General features: G+C 41.5%; 1 protein-coding gene across 6 annotated transcripts in view; it reads right to left on the reverse strand.

The window, feature by feature from the left end:
* LOC141139169 (cytochrome P450 2K4-like) overlaps positions 1-17,790 on the reverse strand; it is a 112,765-nt gene that overhangs the window by 11,471 nt on the left and 83,504 nt on the right. For all 6 annotated transcript variants that reach the window (XM_073625068.1, XM_073625067.1, XM_073625069.1 and 3 more), the window contains 2 exons: positions 16,624-16,808; positions 8,856-8,997 (listed from right to left, as the gene is read on the reverse strand). In XM_073625068.1, coding sequence (XP_073481169.1) covers positions 8,856-8,997; positions 16,624-16,808 — 327 coding nt within the window. The remainder of the gene's footprint in view (positions 1-8,855; positions 8,998-16,623; positions 16,809-17,790) is intronic.

Consider the following 17,790-nt stretch of genomic DNA (forward strand, 5'->3'; position numbering starts at 1 on the left):
CCTGCCATCTATTCCCCCATACTATGCCCTTGTTCCTGCCCCCCATCATACATAGCTGTAATCTGTTGGAAGAACAGCATGGTTGCTCATAAACTGACAATACTGTATGCATTATACCCACCTATGCAGCAGGTGGCACTGTAGTATTATAGTGTATAGTTCATGTATTCTATGATATAACAGGATGTGCTGTCTATACAAGTTCAGTGCACTTGTTTGTGGTTAGCTCCTGTTTGTTATGCTGTAAGACATAATTGCTAATCCTCCGTAAAAGTAAAGCTGTGTGCTGTATCCAAGAAGCTTCCAAAGCATAATTTCAATACTCAGCTAATATATTCCTGCTTGCTGATAAGAAATGATCACTCTCCCATTATTGCTTGGACAACGTACTTGATATAAATACCCTTGCAGAAGGGTTTTTGCACAAGGACATAATTGTGGTATGGATAAAAGAAGTTTTACCAGGACATTGGAAAGGTACTCCCAGGGAACCCTATCGAATGCCTTCTCCGCGTCCAGAGCTAGAAGCAGAGAAGGCACCCGACCGGACTCCACATAATGGATCAAATGAATCCTTCTCGTGCCATCTGGGGCTTGCCTTCCTTTAACAAACCCTACCTGTTCTGGGCCAATGAGGAGGGGTGTAATGTCCAGTATTCTATTTGTCAAGATTTTCAAGAACACTTTTAGGTCTGAATTTAAGAGCGATATTGGTCTAAAGTTTTGTGACTGATTAGGTTGATTGCCTGGTTTAGGTAACGCCACTATCACTGCTTTCAGCATTTCTTTAGGGATTTTCTCCACTGTGGCAGCTGCATTAAAAACATTTACTAAATGGGGGCTCAAAATTGAGGAGAAGGCTTTGTAGTATTCAGAGGAGAGGCCATCTATACCCAGAGATTTGTTTAAGGGAAGGCCCTTAATAACTTTAGTGACATCCTGGATAATAATAGGGTGGTTGATCTGGGCTAAGACGGCTGAAACCACTGATGGAAGAATATTTAGAAAGGAAGAAATATCCGCTAAAGAAGGTTGGGGGATACTGGAGTCGTCCTTTTAAATTATTTAATAAAGCATAGTAATTGTGGAAAGTTTGTGCTATGTCATATGGGTTAACCGCTAATTTCCCTGTGCTATGGTGTTTAGGCTGGGTAATTCTCGTTTAGGCCTGTCTTTGTTTAAGTTGGGATGCCAATATTTTCCCTGCTTTACCTTTTTGAGAAAAAGTAGATAGTTGCAGGCATTTGAAAAATGTATTGTGGTCTTCCACTAGAGAGGTTCTCAGTTCATTTCTAAGTAGTTTAAGGTAGTTTAAGGTTGGACAATGTGGACTTTTGGGGGTTCTGTTTGTGCAACCTCTCCAACTAGGCTATTTCTGAGAGTAAGGAAGATATTCGCTGAGTTCTTTTCTTTTTCTCTCTGGATGCCATCTGGATTAATATGACCCTGATGAAGGCTTTATGAGAGCACCAGAGAGTAAAGATATTACTAGCACTTTTAGCATTAAAAGAAAATTTTTTTTCCAACTGCGACTTAATGACATCAGCATAGATAGGAGTAGACATACAGTAACATACATATTGTTTCTCCATAAAGAAGTATTAATACCAGAATGGCCATTCACAATATCCAGGAAAATATCTCTGACCACGAGATATTATGGATATGAGCCATAATTACCTTCTGTAATAAACACTTATCAGTCAAAAAACAGTATATTCTGGAGTACGAGTTATGAGAGTTAGAATAAAAGGAATGGTTCCTTTCCGAGGCATTCAAGCATCTCCAGGGGTCATACAAAGCTTCCTGGAAAAAAAAAGGTTTAAGGCCATGCTTTTGGAAAGATGATCTGGAGTAGGGATGAGCTTCGAGGTCGAATCGAACTCATGTTTGACTCAAACATCGGCTGTTCGCCAGTTTGCCGAACAGCGAACAATTTGGGGTGTTCGCGGCAAATTCGAATGCCACGGAAAGGCTTATATGCATGGTATTGTCATAAAAAGTGTTTGGGGACCCAGGTCCTGCCCCAGGGGACATGGATCAATGCAAAAAAAAAGTTTTAAAAATGGCCGTTTTTCGGGAGCAGTGATTTTAATAATGCTTAAAGTCAAACAATAAAAGTGTAATATTCCTTTAAATTTTGTACCTGGGGGGTGTCTATAGTATGCCTGTAAAGGGGCGCATGTTTCCCGTGTTTAGAACAGTCTGACAGCAAAATGACATTTCAAAGGAAAAAAGTCATTTAAAACTACTCGCAGCTATTAATGAATTGCCGGTCTGATAATACACATAAAAGTTCATTGATAAAAACGGCATGGAAATTCCCCACAGGGGAACCCGGAACCAAATTTAAAAAAAAAATGACGTGGGGGTCCCCCTAAATTCAATACCAGGCCCTTCAGGTCTGGTATGGATATTAGGGGAACCCCGCACCAAAATAAAAAAAAAAAATGACATAGGGGTGCCCCTCAAAATCCATACCAGACCCTTATCTGAGCATGCAACCTGGCAGGCCGCAGGAAAAGAGGGGGGACGAGAGAGCCCCCCCCTCCTGAACCGTACCAGGCCACATGCCCTCAACATTGGGAGGGTGCTTTGGGGTCCCCCCTAAAGCACCTTGTCCCCATGTTGATGAGGACAAGGGCCTAAACCCCACAACCCTTTTCCGGATGGTTGTGGGGGTCTGCGGGCGGGGGTGCTTATCGGAATCTGGAAGCCCCCTTTAACAAGGGGACCCCCAGATCCCGGCCCTCCCCACTGTGTGAAATGGTACCATTTCACAAAAAAACTGTCAAAAATGTTAAAAATGACAAGAGACAGTTTTTGACAATTCCTTTATTTAAATGCTTCTTCTTTCTTCTATCTTCTTTCTTCTATCTTCTATCTTCCTTCGGTTTCTTCCTCCATCTTCTTCTTCTGGTTCTTCTGGATCTTCTGGTTCTTCCTCCGGTGTTCTCGTCCGGCATCTTCCTCAGAGGTGCCTTCTTCTCTTCATCTTCTTTTCTTGGGCCGCTCCGCATCCACGATTGGATGGGAGGCTCCCACTGTGTGACGTTTCTCCTCTTCTGACGGTTCTTTAATAACGGAGGGCGGGTGACCATGCCCCCCTCTGACATCACAGGGAATGCCACAGGGAAGTCCCTGTCAAGTCCCTGTGTGTCAGAGGGGGCGGGGTCACTGGGTGGCCCTGCCCTCCGTTATTTAAGAACCGTCAGAAGAGGAGAAGCGTCACACAGCGGGAGCCTCCCTCCATGCCATCATGGATGCGGAGCGGCCCAGAGAAGAAGATGAAGAAAAGAAGATAAAGAGAAGGAGACGCCGCGGAGGAAGATGCTGGATGAGAACACCGGAAGAAGAACCAGAAGAACCAGAAGAACCAGAAGAAGAAGATGAAGGAAGAAACCGAAGGATGAAGGAAGAAAGAAGTTAGAAGAAAGAAGATGGAAAGAAGAAGCATTTAAATAAAGGAATTGTCAAAAACTGTCTCTTGTCATTTTTAACATTTTTGACAGTTTTTTTGTGAAATGGTAGGGGTACTTTTGTACCCCCTTACCATTTCACACAGGGGGGAGGGCCGGGATCTGGGGGTCCCCTTTTTAAAGGGGGCTTCCAGATTCCGATAAGCCCCCCTGCCCGCAGACCCCCACAACCACCGGCCAAGGGTTGTGGGGATGAGGCCCTTGTCTTCATCAACATGGGGACAAGGTGCTTTAGGGGGGACCCCAAAGCACCCTCCCAATGTTGAGGGCATGTGGCCTGGTACGGTTCAGGAGGGGGGGCACTCTCTCGTCCCCCCTCTTTTCGTGCGGCCTGCCAGGTTGTGTGCTCGGATAAGGGTCTGGTATGGATTTTTGGGGGGACCCCATGCCAATTTTTTTTTCATTTTGGCGCGGGGTTCCCCTTAATATACATACCAGACCTGAAGGGCCTGGTATTGACTTTAGGGGGACCCCCACATCATTTTTTTTTAATTTTGGTTCGGGGTTCCCCTGTGGGGAATTCCCATGACGTTTTTATCAATTAACTTTTATGTGTATTGTCGGAGCGACAATTCATTAATAGCCGTGAGTAGTTTTAAATGACTTTTTTCCTTTGAAATGTCATTTTGCTGTCAGACTGTTCTAAACACGGGAAACATGCGCCCCTTTACAGACATACCATAGACACCACCCAGGTACGAAATTTAAAGGGATATTACACTTTTATTGTTTGACTTTAAGCATTATTAAAATCACTGCTCCCGAAAAAACAGCCATTTTTAAAACTTTTTTTTGCATTGATCCATGTCCCCTGGGGCAGGACCCGGGTCCCCAAACCCTTTTTAGGACAATACCATGCAAATTAGCTTTTAAAATGAGCACTTTTGATTTTGAACGTTCGAGTCCCATAGACTTCAATGGGGTTCTAACGTTTTTGCGAAGTTTTGGTCTGTTCGCAAGTTCTGGTGCGAACCAAACTGGGGGGTGTTCGGCTCATTCTTAATCTGGAGGTAGTGTCCAATTCCAGATCCATAGCGGTGTTAAGGTCGCCACAAACTAATAAATGCCCCTTTTATACTTTCCTTGCCTTGGTCACTGTTTTCAGTAAAAAGTAGACATGTGCACTGCCGAAAAATGCGTTTGTTTTAGTTTTCATTACATTTTTTTTGTTTTTTGGGGTTTTTTTTCGTGTTATTCGTTATCATCGCAATGCAAAAATTTGAAAATCAAGAAATAAAATCCGCAAACTAACTAATAATACCTGACTATTTAATTATAGGTATTGGAATTTCCTTTCAAATTTGGCTGTTAGTGAACATAACGAATACGAATTTATCCAAAGTTATAAATTATCCGAAATAACGAATGCTGGATCTAAACAAATGGAACGGAATGAACTAATAATAAATAATAATAATAAAACGTTTTTATTATTATTATTGTTGTTTATTATTATTAATTTGTTTTGTTCCATTCGTTTAGATACGGCATTTGTTATTTCACATATATTCATATTTGTTGCGTTCACTAACAGCCAAATTTTAAAGAAAATTCCAATACCTATAATTTAATAGTTACTAATAGTCCAGTTATTATTAGTTAGTTATTATTTCAGATTTTCAAATTTTTGGGTTTTCGGATTTTCAAATTTTGAATTTCCAAATTTCCGAATTTCCAAATTTTCTGATTTCCAAATTTGGGAAAATTCTAATTCACGAATATTCAGAAAAATTTGTTAAACAGGTTTTGGTTAATTCGGATATTTCAGAACTCACAAATTTGTCGAAATTTGTTAAAAAACAAACTCAGGTCGAAACGAATTGCACACGTCTAGTAGAAAACGGAGTTGGTGGGAGTTCGGAGAGTGTACTATCAGAAGGGTATAGGTAACATCGTTCAGCTCAGTTACCAGAATAATATATCTTCCTGCTTCATCCAGTCTGGAGTCGAGCAGTTTAATCGTGATTGCCACCATAACCTCCCTCTTTTTCTTTTGAAAATTTGCTTGAAAAATATGAGGAAATTTGTTTTCAGAGCACCGTGGAGGGTTAATGGCCGCAAAGTGTTTCTCCTGCACACATAAAATGTCACAGTGTTGATCCATTGCCTCCTCCCGGAGTGCCCTGCATTTGTAAGGGCTGTTGAGGCCTTTGGCATTTACTGACAAAAATTTGAGCACCATAGTGGAGAGTCATTAATTAATGATAAGAAGTCATAATCATTTGACGGTAAGCTAACTGCATGTACTGACGTGAACATAGCAGGAACAGAAAACCCTTGAGAACCGAGAAAAACATTGAAAAATAAATCAAGACAACAAGGTAAAAAAAGGTAAGAAACTGTCCCCCAGGGTACAGGAAAAACCTGGACATATTTTGAGTCCAGCCGGCGGGTTTTTAGAGTATAAGCATGGTAGGCGAGATGAGGGTTGTAGGGTAAACAACTCCCAAAATCGAATAGAAAAGTGACTCGGTGGACACCTGTGGCCGAGAATCACTTTCTGGAGCCAGCGCACCATGCGGAAGTATCCTGGCTATGGAAAGGTTGATCCTCAACAGTTTAAGGCCGTCCTCCAGAGTGGTGACTAGAAAGGACAAGTTATTTCTGTCAATCTCCAGTTTGGTAGGGAATTTACATCTGTACATTATATTATTATTGCGGAGGGCTTGGGAGAGATCTGCATATAACGATATTCCAGCATAAGGTTCAGGCAGGGAATTTCTTTGTCTCGCAAAGTGCATTAATTGATCTTTAACATGGAAAAAATTAATCTTCGCTATTACATCCCTAGGGACTTTTTCGGGGAGGAAGGATGGCTTAGGGATTTCTAGGGTTTCACTGAAGGAAGCAATTCTGCTATCATATTCTGTAGGGACGGGAGGAGTTCAGCGGCAGGGACTGATTCATCTATGCCCCTGAATTTAACATTATTCCGACAAAAAACGGTCTTCCAGGTCCGCCATTTTAATTTTCATGTTGCGGTTTTCTTCTGTAAGGTCATCGTGAGCATCTACAAGTTCATTGTGAGCCCGAGCATAATCCCTCATCCTGTACTCTATATGGGCGACTGTCACCCAGCTGCTCTAGTTCCATTTAGTTTGCTTCATAAAGGTAGAAATATCATGTTGAAGGGCTCCCCTGAGTGTAATTAGCATGTCCTTAAGGGTAGTGCCTAATATCGGCTGGCCTGCTGTGGGGAAAGTCCAGAGAGTCCAGCTGCTCTCCAAATCTATTAACATCAGATATAGATTCATTTCCATAAGGACTGACACTCATCAGCCTCCAACGTCCTCCTTTGCTTCACTGGGCTTGTAGAAGTGTAATCATTCAGCTTTCCTCCTGTGCTGTGTCCCTCCTTTGTCTGCTTCTGCCTTGTGTCCGCAGCAGCAGCAGCCACCCCTGCCTGTCAGTATACTCGAGCCGAGGTGGCAGCGCCAGTGCCATCTTGGATTCCTGGAGCAACCGCCAGACCAAAAAAAAAAAAAAATTGGTCAATTTGCAGGACCCCCCTCTATTTTCCCCTTTCCCCATAGCTCACCGCCCTTCCCAAGGTGTCACCACTCTTTGGGGAGTTAATAGGAACTCTCCCCATTGCTCTAGGCCACTCACTGAGTCCCGCGGTGATGGAACTCTGTGCTCAGACATCCATATCCTCCGCCCCCCCAGCCAAGCCCCCGGTGTTTGTAAGTATTAAAGTGATTATAAATGCTTTGTTTTTTTTTTTAATTAATAGCAAACAGGTTTAGACGTATCTGCTCTGTGCAATTCCATTGCCTCTGTGCAATTCCATTGGCCCCAATACTGTTACCTTAATGCAAGAAATGCATTAAGGTGAAAAATGTTTAGGCTTTAAGACACCCCCATCTCACCCCATCTTTTTTTATTACCACGGGAGGTTTGGATTGACTCCAGGCCACTGGCTGCAGTTATTTGCTATATTTCCAGCCTGGAAGGTAGGCTTGGAGAGGGGAGGGGGGCATTTAGGACTGCGTGGTGTGTGTGGATCTCCTTCTTAGTTTATGCGCAATAACCAGGTAAGGAAGAAAGGCATCAATTTGTGATGTCAGAAATCACTTCCAGTGATGCCCTATGAGCAGTTTTGGCATTTTTTGGGAAGCATTCCTATTTTCCTAGGTCATTTTGAAGAGGTTAAGAGCTGGTTGAGGTGTGTTGTGGTCCTGAAGCAAAGGGTTTTCTGCCCTGCACAGCCATGCTAAAGTGAAAATGAGCAGTGTCGGCCTTTGCACTTCAAACAGTTAAGAAAGGGAAACAGCAGGTTACAAAGGGACTCCTCCAGCAGAGAGAAAATTGGCTTGACCTCCATATTTAGCCAAAGTAATGCCCCGTACACACGGTCGGACACTGATCAGACATTCCGATAACAAAATCCTAGGATTTTTTCCGACGGATGTTGGCTCAAACTTATCTTACATACACACGGTCACACAAAGTTGTCAGAAAATCCGATCATTCTGAACGCGGTGACGTAAAACACGTACGTCGGGACTATAAACGGGGCAGTAGCCAATAGCTTTCATCTTTTTATTTATTCTGAGCATGCGTGGCACTTTGTGCGTCGGATTTGTGTACGCATGATCGGAAATTCCGACAACGAATTTTGTTGTCGGAAAATTTTATAGCCTGCTCTCAAACTTTGTGTGTCGGAAAATCCAATGGAAAATGTGTGATGGAGCCTACACACGGTCGGAATTTCCGACAACAAGGTCCTATCACACATTTTCCATTGGAAAATCCGACCGTGTGTACGGGGCATAACACTGGCTCTAACACACAGGGCAAGGCAACTATGCACCAGATTTAAGGTCACAGTGGAAAAACATAACAGAATGGCAAACAGATGTGGAAACCCATAAAATAAATTAGGCACCCCCATCCTGGATGGATCTGCTCTCATTTGCTGTTGCATCTCCAGGATAGAAAATAAAGGGAGATCTCCCTTGTTGGAGAGCCAAATGGCAAAAAGAGCCACACAGGGGCTTTAACACTTTCATACTTTATAAGAAAAATATGTTGGCATTAGATATACTTTTTAGGGACATTGCTGGTGCTTCCTCTTTCACCACATTTTTTTGAGGCTGCAAAGTTTCCAACACATTGTGCTAAATACAGAAATGCATGTGCTTTGTCCATATACATCAAGATAGACTTGCATTGAAATTATGTAACTATGGTTAATGTGTGGAAAGGGCATGTTCATTTTCTTAAAAATATGGCACTTTATTTGCATCTTAGAAAACTACATTTTATGATATTGTTTACAATGGCCCTTGTATGGAACTTCTTCATTGGTGCACTTTACTGATAGTCTGTCACTGTTTCAGGCCACTGTAAGTTTCCATCCTTAGAATTACTCACCTGCAGAAAATGGTATAAAAGCTTCATTCTTAACAAAGTTTCCCTCCGAGTCCAGAAAGTGCTGAGGGTAAAACTCTTCTGGCTTCTCAAAGTGCTCTTTGTCTCTTAGGACGGAATACAGTAATGGAATCACTTGAGTATCCTGCGAACAAAAGAGGTGTGAGATGTTTGGATGAATCATAATGTCCAGCAGATGAATGAATGAAACCTGCATTAAGGTGCAAATAGTTTGCACTTGAGTTCAGACTGAGATGCTTCTGAGTTCCTTCACAGATACTTATGACCTGGCTTTGACTCCTAACCTGGATATACCCTTTTGACTTGCATTTGACCTTCTGACCTGCCATTGACCTGTTTCTAAGCTGAATCAATCCGCTTTTATATTTCTACTGACTTGTTAACAAGTCACTGGACACTTGTAACTTGTGATCTTCTTTTTAGCACAGCACTATATTGTGAAATTTTCTAGAGCCATTAGTAAGAAAATAAGAAATTATTTGTTGGGCAGTAAGTACAAATAGACCAAAACATAGTACATATATTTCTGAGACTGAAGATGGAAAAATTTTACTGATTTGCACAACGGATCTTAAGCCTGTATGGACAGGCTGTACTTTCTGGCTGACGGGGTGGGCATATTGCACCTGTAAATTAAATGAAAAATGGAGTTAGACTTACTGGTAACTGTTTTCAGTAGTCTTCCAAGACAGCCCTTGAAAGATACAGCTACTCCCTCCAATCAGGAAACACATTACCCTCTTAAGATTTTAGGGTGCGCCCTCAGGTCCCTGGCCAGAGAACCAAAAGTTGGGTCTGAAAAACATACAGAACAACAAAACCCCACAACAGATTATACTTTAGGGTGGGAATGTGCTATCCTGGAAGACTACTGGAAATAGAGTTACCAGAAAGTCTAACTCCGATTTTCCCCAGTCATCTTCCAGGCCAGCCCTTGAGAGGATAACCAAGTACTCACCAGGCTAGGGGACAACAACCGCTTGCAGGACTTTCCTCCCATAAGCCTGGTTCTAGCTGGAGATTAGGTCTAGATGATAATGTTGGACAAAGGTGGAGAACTTTATCCAGGTCGCCGCTTTGCAGATTTGCTCTGGGGTAGCACCAGCCTTTTACGCCAATGTAGCTGCTGAAGCCCTCATAGAGTGTGCCCTAAGATCTTGAGGAGGAGAAAGCTGCATAGCTTTATAGCACTCCAGAATAGCTGACTTAATACATCTAGTTAAGGTGTTCTTGGATACTTGGTTTCCTTTCTGTTTGCCCGCATACAGAAAAAGCAGGGCGTCTGATGACCTAAACTGTCTTGTAACCTCCAGATATCTCAATAAACACCTTCTGATGTCCAGGAGGCCTAGATATTGCTCCTTAGTATTGGAGGGTGATGTCTCCAGTTTTAGTCTACCATTCTCCATGTACCAAATATTACATTTCTTCCACACGTCTTTTTGTAAATGGCTCTAGTATTTGGCTTCCTGGAACTTAGAAGTGTTGTCAGAACTCTGTCTGAAAGCCCCTTTGACCTCAGGATGTCTTCTTTAGAAGCCAGGCTGTTCAGTTGAAACTTCCCAGCTTGAAGCCAGATAAAAGCCCCTGTCACATCAAATCTTCCTTGCTAGGAAGCAGCCAGGGCGGGTCTGCTGAAAGGGAGAGTAGCTGAAAAAAACCAAGCCCTCTTTGGCCAGTATAGTGCGATCAGAATTAACATTGTCTGTTCCCACAGGAATTTGTTGATAAATTTGAGAATCAGATGCCTTAGGGGAAAGGCATAACATTTCTTAAATCTTCAGGGATTTGTAAGAGCATCAATCCCCAAGGCTGGATCTCGCAGATTTAGCAACAGAAAATATCCCATTTTGTATTCTTGCAGAACGCAAACAGGTCTATCTCTGTCGTTCCCCAACAAGCTGTGATCTCCGTGAAAAACTCTGGGTGTAATTCCCACTCTTCCTGTGACATTTCTTGGTGACTGAGGAAATCTTCCACTTGATCAGTGCGATTTCCAATCGCACTGATTGCTGTATAAATGTGAATGGTCCCAAAATAGCGCCAAAAGTGTCTTATCTGTCCGCCATAATGTCGCAGTCACAATAAAAATCGCAGATCGCAGCCATTACTAGTAAAAAAAAATTATTAATAAAAATGCCATAAAACCATAAAACTATCCCCTATTTTGTAGACGCTATAACTTTTGCGCAAACCAATCAATACATGCTTATTGTGATTTTTTTTTTACCAAAAATATGTAGAAGAATACGTATAAGGCTAAACTGAGGAAAAAAAATGTTTTTTAGATATTTATTATAGCAAAAAGTAAAAAATATTGTGCTTTTTTTCAAAATTGACGCTCTCTTTTTGTTTAAAAATAAAAGCCGCAGAGGTGATCAAATACCACCAAAAGAAATCTCTATTTGTGGGGAAAAAAGGACATCAATTTTTTTTGGGAGCTACGTCGCACGACTGCGCAATTGTCAGTTAAAGTGACGCAGTGCCGAATCGGGGCTGAAGTGGTTAACAAAATCCTATCCTTTTCTATAGGAGACAATTTGGTAGGTAGGGAGTTGGCATATTGTAGCCATTAATATTACATGAAAATGTATTGTTCACAAAAGCATTTTATAAATTAAACTGAACTATTTTCTGAACTGAATAACATTATTTTCGAATGTGATGGAGTTTTGGAGGAAGAGAGTAGACATATTTCTCCCTGAAACAATAGGTGAAGCTTTATTTTTCCAGAGACACTGCATAAACACAGTACACACATTTGAGGCACAGGAACTATTACATTTTAATAGAAGGCAATTTAGGAGGCAGGAAGTAGGCATTTTTTAGGCAGTAATATGAAATGAATATTTTGCTTCTCAAACATAAAAATATGATGCATGAAATCACATCTTTTTTAACCCAAGGAGGTTTCAGAAGCAGTGCAAGTCATATTTCAGCCAGAAACAATTAATTAGACCGTTATTTTTTAAGACACTACAGTATATTATAATGGTACTGATGTGCTGTACCAAATCTCTTCTTTTTAATAAGAGAGAGTAATCCAAATAAAGCCATAACAATATAATTACACAGCTATACATTTTTAGAAACAGGTTAAAAATTGTAAAGGTTTAATGCACAGAATATCATCCTTTTAAATATAACATAGGATTACATTTTGGAAGTAGAGAGAAGCCATATTTCAACCATAAATATTCAATTGTTCTGTTTTTTTAAACCACTGGCCTGCTGGGCTTTTTTTTATCTCTTTATTTCTTTTACACAAGAACAAAAAAAATGTACAACAGCTTATAGTTTCATCACTTCATACATATATCATATACTCGATAAATTCAAGTGATTACATTATTTCTGCTCAAATATATCACATTTTTATTTCAGTTCTCCTATTATTTTATTCTTATTATACATACATCAAAAAACAATCCCCCCCAGGGACTGCTGGGCTTTTTTTACCCCCTTCCTGCCCAGGACAATTTTCAGCTTTCAGCACTGTCGCAATTTGAATGACAGTTGCGTGCTCATCCAGCACTGTACCCATATGAAATGTTTATCTTTTTCACACAAATAGAGCTTTCATTTGGTGGTATTTATTCACCACTGGATTATTTGCTAAACAAACAAAAAAAGACCAAACATTTTGAAAAAAAAAAAAACTCTCTTAGTTTCTGTTATACAATTTTACAAACAGGTATTTTTTCTTCTTTGCTAATGTGCGTTGATGAGGCTGCACTCATGGGCACTGATTGGTGGCACTGATGGGCAGCACTGATAATCCGGCACTGATGACCAATGCCCTGATTATCAGTGCAGATGTCCCATTTTACACTAGCCTGTTACCATCTCTCACCGTCAAGTGTATTTACATTGTGAGCCACTGTGATTGGCTCTTTACCCCGATCTATGATCAGCTGTGTCCAAAGGACACAGCAATCACAGAGCATGCTGGGTGCGTGCTGCAGTGGGCCAAGCATGAGAGGATATCATATGATGTCCTCCCAGAACTGGCCAACTGTACTGTAGCTGTCATTTTGCTATAGCTCAGTTGGCAAGAGGTTAAATTGCTAACTGTCTGGTTGTTGGAAAAGTGTCAGCATTTATTATCTGTTTACATATTTTAGGTTAGTGACATTTATTAAAGTTGAAGTCAAAATGCCAGCTTTGACAGCTTGGAAGCTTCTCAAAAGAAGAGGTCAACAATGGCAGCCTAAATACACAGGAACATACAGACCTCTTCATGACATGGGCACAAACCTGTTGGTCAGGCACATGTTTGAAGCTCTAGTCTCACTTGAAAGTCATCTAAAGCCTCATGTACACTGCTGCTGCTAAACGGACATTTAGGAGCAGTTGGGCATTTTTTGCAACTGCTCCTGAACTCTCCTCTCTCTTATCAGTACATGTACACAGGGTCGTTTCTGAGAAGCTGGCCCTGATCAATTATAGAGGTAGGAAATTCAGACACTTTTGTGACTTTCCTTTACAGTATGTTTGGGGTTAGTGTCTTAAAGTCAAAGACAACCAGACAACTAACATTTTCTTCAGGATGCCAGCTATGACAACCCTCATACTTCTTTGAAAAGTATCACCTTAATCTTCTGGTATTTAAATCTGATTTGTTTCTGCAATAAATTTCTTAGCGCTATAAGTATGATGTGTAAAAAGGAGAGGAAAAAAGGCTGCAATTTGTGCTCCAGCATCACCAGCAGGTGCTTTCCAGGATCACTGGATTGCAAATGAATGAAAATGGAGTGAACTGGGGCAGCACAGCAGTGTTTGGGGGACTGTTCAGCAGTAGCTATGAGTTCAGGTGTGTTCAGATCCTACTTTGGACCCACTTGAGGGTTCCCATCAGGTCACTGTATTTGGCCAATCATAAGTGGCCAAGGGACACTTTGTCTGCAGCCACACCTATCCATTAACACTGGTATATGTGTGGTTGCAGGGAGGGTAATTCCTTGACAGCTTATGATTGGCATATGATGAACAGATGGCAGCTCTCTGACAGGATAACTCAGGTGGGTTTGGACTAGAATCCAAACATGCCTGAGCTCATCTCTATAGGCTACACTCCTTGTATGCATCTCATGGTTTAATTTTCAGTGGGAAGATTACCTATGCATCCATTTCTAAAACAAAATGTGAAAATGAAGGGTTAATTTACATAAGAAATAAGATTTGTCCATGCATATGTATGTAGATACACAATAGTTGTATTTCTAGTATCTCCAGAACTTCAATCTTTCAATCTTAACCTCACACAAATGTACCGGAGATGATAGAAACGTAGGGGCTCATTGTTCTATGTTCCTTGGACATGTTCTAAAATAGATTAAAATGTGTCTAAACACAAGAACAAAAATGTAACATGGCATCTTACCAGTCCTTAAATCTGGTGAATGATTTTTTTTTCAGGCTTTTATTTTTTTATTTTTACCTATTGCTCCTGCAAGTAACACACTTGTTCTAGTTTAACAATGCTCATTCACTGTACTGTATCTATAAAGGAGCAGCATTGTCCCCTTGGGGCAGCAAGTGTGTTAGGGCTACAGATTACCTCCCATTCTTCCCAAGATAGGGAGGACATGTTTGGTATTTCAAAAAGAGAGTTGACAGCAATGCTACTGATAAAACAGTCAGGAAGCGCAGAAAGTTGAGCTTACTGGATTTCTGGCAGCATCAACAGATATTTTTTGCACTTATCAAACAAGTACAGCAAAATAATGCCAGTGGTATATTTATATGACCAAAGAGGAGCACATAAGGGGACCATCATTTAAAGTGAATAAAACACTTCAATACGGGGCACTTGCACCACCCCCCCTTTCCTGCCCAAGCTAATTTTCAGCTTTCAGCACTGTCGTACTCTGAATGACAATTGCGCAGTCATGCAACGCTGTACCCAAACAAAATTTTATCATTTTTTAGACAGATAGAGCTTTCTTTCGGTGGTATTTAATCACCACTGTTTTTTATTTTTTTTTTTTGCTAAACAAATGAAAAAAAAAAATGAAAATTTTGAAAAAAAATAAGGTTTTTCTTAGTTTCTGTTATAAAATTTTGTAAATAAGTTATTTTTCTCCTTCACTGATGTGCGCTGATGAAGCTACCCTGACGGGCACTGATAGGCAGCACTGATGAGGCAGAATTGATGGGCACTCATAGGTAGCACTGATGGGTACAGATAGGCAGCACTGAGGGGAATCACTTCTGGGGGCACTAACAGGCATCGCTGATGGGGCTGCACTGATAATCATTGCACTGTGTGCATGTCCCCACTGAGGAAAGCGATGCAGATAACGGCATTTCCTATTTACACTGTGAGCAGCTGTGATTGGACACAGCTGATCACATGGTAAAGACTCACTTCATAGTCTCTTTACCGTGAGCAGTGATGCATTGTGTCCGAAGGACACTCCGCACCACGGTTCTCTGCGCTGTGCAACATCCCCGAGGGCATGTACGAGCCGCCCGTTCTGAAGGATGTCATATGACGTCCAGTCAGAATGGCAAAGCCACTGCCCAGCCGTCACTCTGCTATAGACTGAGCGGGAAGTGGTTAATCATGGAAACTGTCATTGTAAAATTACTGCCTACTCGCAGCGGTGACCTAGTGATGGTAGGTTTAGTTGGTGTTCACCTATTTTATTTATTTATTTATTCAGAGGGGTGTGGGGGTGGTTGGGGGCAAGAAGAAAGAAAAAGGGGACTAAGAGGGGATCAGTTTTTGGAGTATTTGGCCAATGTTTTTTGTATGCTTTTAGTAAAGGATTGGGTAGCCCCAAGTTGCTGTCACTTTTAACAAATTTCCTTCTTTGTTAGAAGCAAACATTATTGTGGTGGCATCCACCTAGGTCAGATGGTTTAGAGTACCACAACCATTTTTTGTGAATTCCCCCAATCAATAGTCGTTTCGTGTTTCCAGTCCAAAAAGTAGGCAAAGTGTTTCAGGGGTCCAAGGAGTACCACCTTCATCTAGATTGACAACAATGTGAATAGACTAGAAGTGAACTGAAACTTTAAGGTTATTTTTTCCAATGTGATTGTAGGCATGGCCTTGTCAGCAGCTGGTTTGGTGGCTTTAACTTGATTGACCATTTAACATTTTAATTTGGCCCTGTACACAAAAAAAAAAAATCAGTGAACACCTGTCATTATAAAATAAGGCAACACCAAGAATAAAAAGCAAATGTATTTTTTCATACCAGCATTTTTTTAACCAATGTATTTAAAAATTGCTTAGTCCATATAAGACGGGAGTGAGCAACCTGTAGATCGCGATCTACCAGTATATCGCGCACGGGTGGCTAGTAGATCTGGGTTTGCTGATCTGCCATTCCAGAGCATCACACAGAGTGCAATGCAGAGGGACTACTTGTAAAGTTGGAGCTGTAGTAGGGGTAAAGAGTCACATAAGCTAAAGCCTCCTCTGTAGTGCTGGCTTCTGTCCCATGGAGTGATACCAACTGCATTCCACCTCTTATCCCAGCTAGCGGTCTCAGTGAGGTGCCAGGAGCAGGAAAGAGGAGATTCTCAGGTCAGTGTGAAGCAATACACTGGGCATATTAGTATAGGGCAGTAGTGTGCATTAAGATGGCTCTCATTCACTTGCATTGATTTTATCATGTCATGCGACTTGAGGCAACTAGGGGCAACTTCAAGTCGGATCCAAAGTCACCCCTGTGTGAATGGACTCTTAAGGTTGCCTAACCCTGATATAAAATAAAAGGTAAATTGTGATACTCACTTTGGGTATAAAGAATCCTTTGAAAGTCACATCTTGAGTAGTGGCATGTGGAATGTTTGTTGGCACAATGTTACCAAACCTTTGGGTTTCATGAATGACGGCATCAGTATATGGCATCTGTTTTCTATGTATTGCCCGAGGTTCTCCTGAACCAATGACTTTTTCAATTTCAGTCTGGACGTTTTCTGTCATTGAGATAAAGACATATAGGCTCTTATTTAAAGTTTTTCTATTTTGTCCAATTAAATAGTTCATTAAACAAAATTGCTGGGATAAATGTGTTGTGCATGCTACTACTCATGTGTTTTAAATTCTGTAGGTTCCAGGGCTGTCATCCTCATCATTGCATTAGTACCTAAAGCACCACTGACCCAGAACATGCTCACAGTCAGAGCAGCAAACCTGTATACTTGCTTTGGCCAAGGTCTCAGTGAGTAGTGAGAAGAAATACAAGAATAGGCACTCTACTCAAAGAGGGACAAAACCCATATTTTAAAAGGCTGAGGAAGACAGGAGAGAGTTTGCGGCGTCGCACCGATTCCCAAAAGTAGTTCCTGTACTACTTTTGGCCACATTGGGGGCGATTTGAATAGACATCTGTGCATGAACCCGCACAGATATCTGTCAAATTGCTCCCGAAGTCGGACTGCATTGCCGGTTTCAAACCCGCCCTCTGTGTGAACCTAGGCTAAAGCGCAGATGAAGAAATCAGTCCTGGACCATGCAACTTTAACCAATTGCCAACCGCCGCACGCTGAATTATGCAGAATGACATGGGCAGGCAAAAGGGTGTACCTGTACATCCCTTTGAATTTGCCGCCTAGCGTACCCGCGGGTCCCGCAAACTCGATGTTCGCTTGCGGCCCGCAATTGCGGCGAGGAGAGGCAAAACAGGGAGATGCCTATGTAAACAAGGCATTTCCCTTTTCTGCCTAGCAACATGACAGGGTTCTACTGATCCCTGTCATCGGAAGCAGTGATCATGTTGTAGTGAGCTCATCCCCCTACAGTTAGAATACATGCAGGGAACACACTTAACCACTTGATCGTCCCCTAGTGTTTTACCCCTTCCCTGCCAGTGTTATTTATACAGTAATCAGTGACTATTTGTAGCTCTGACCACTGTATAAATGTCCATGATCCCAAAATAGTGTCAAAAGTGTCAAA

This window comes from Aquarana catesbeiana, linkage group LG04 (genome assembly GCF_042186555.1).
Source record: "Aquarana catesbeiana isolate 2022-GZ linkage group LG04, ASM4218655v1, whole genome shotgun sequence".
In the NCBI taxonomy this organism is placed as follows: domain Eukaryota; kingdom Metazoa; phylum Chordata; class Amphibia; order Anura; family Ranidae; genus Aquarana; species Aquarana catesbeiana.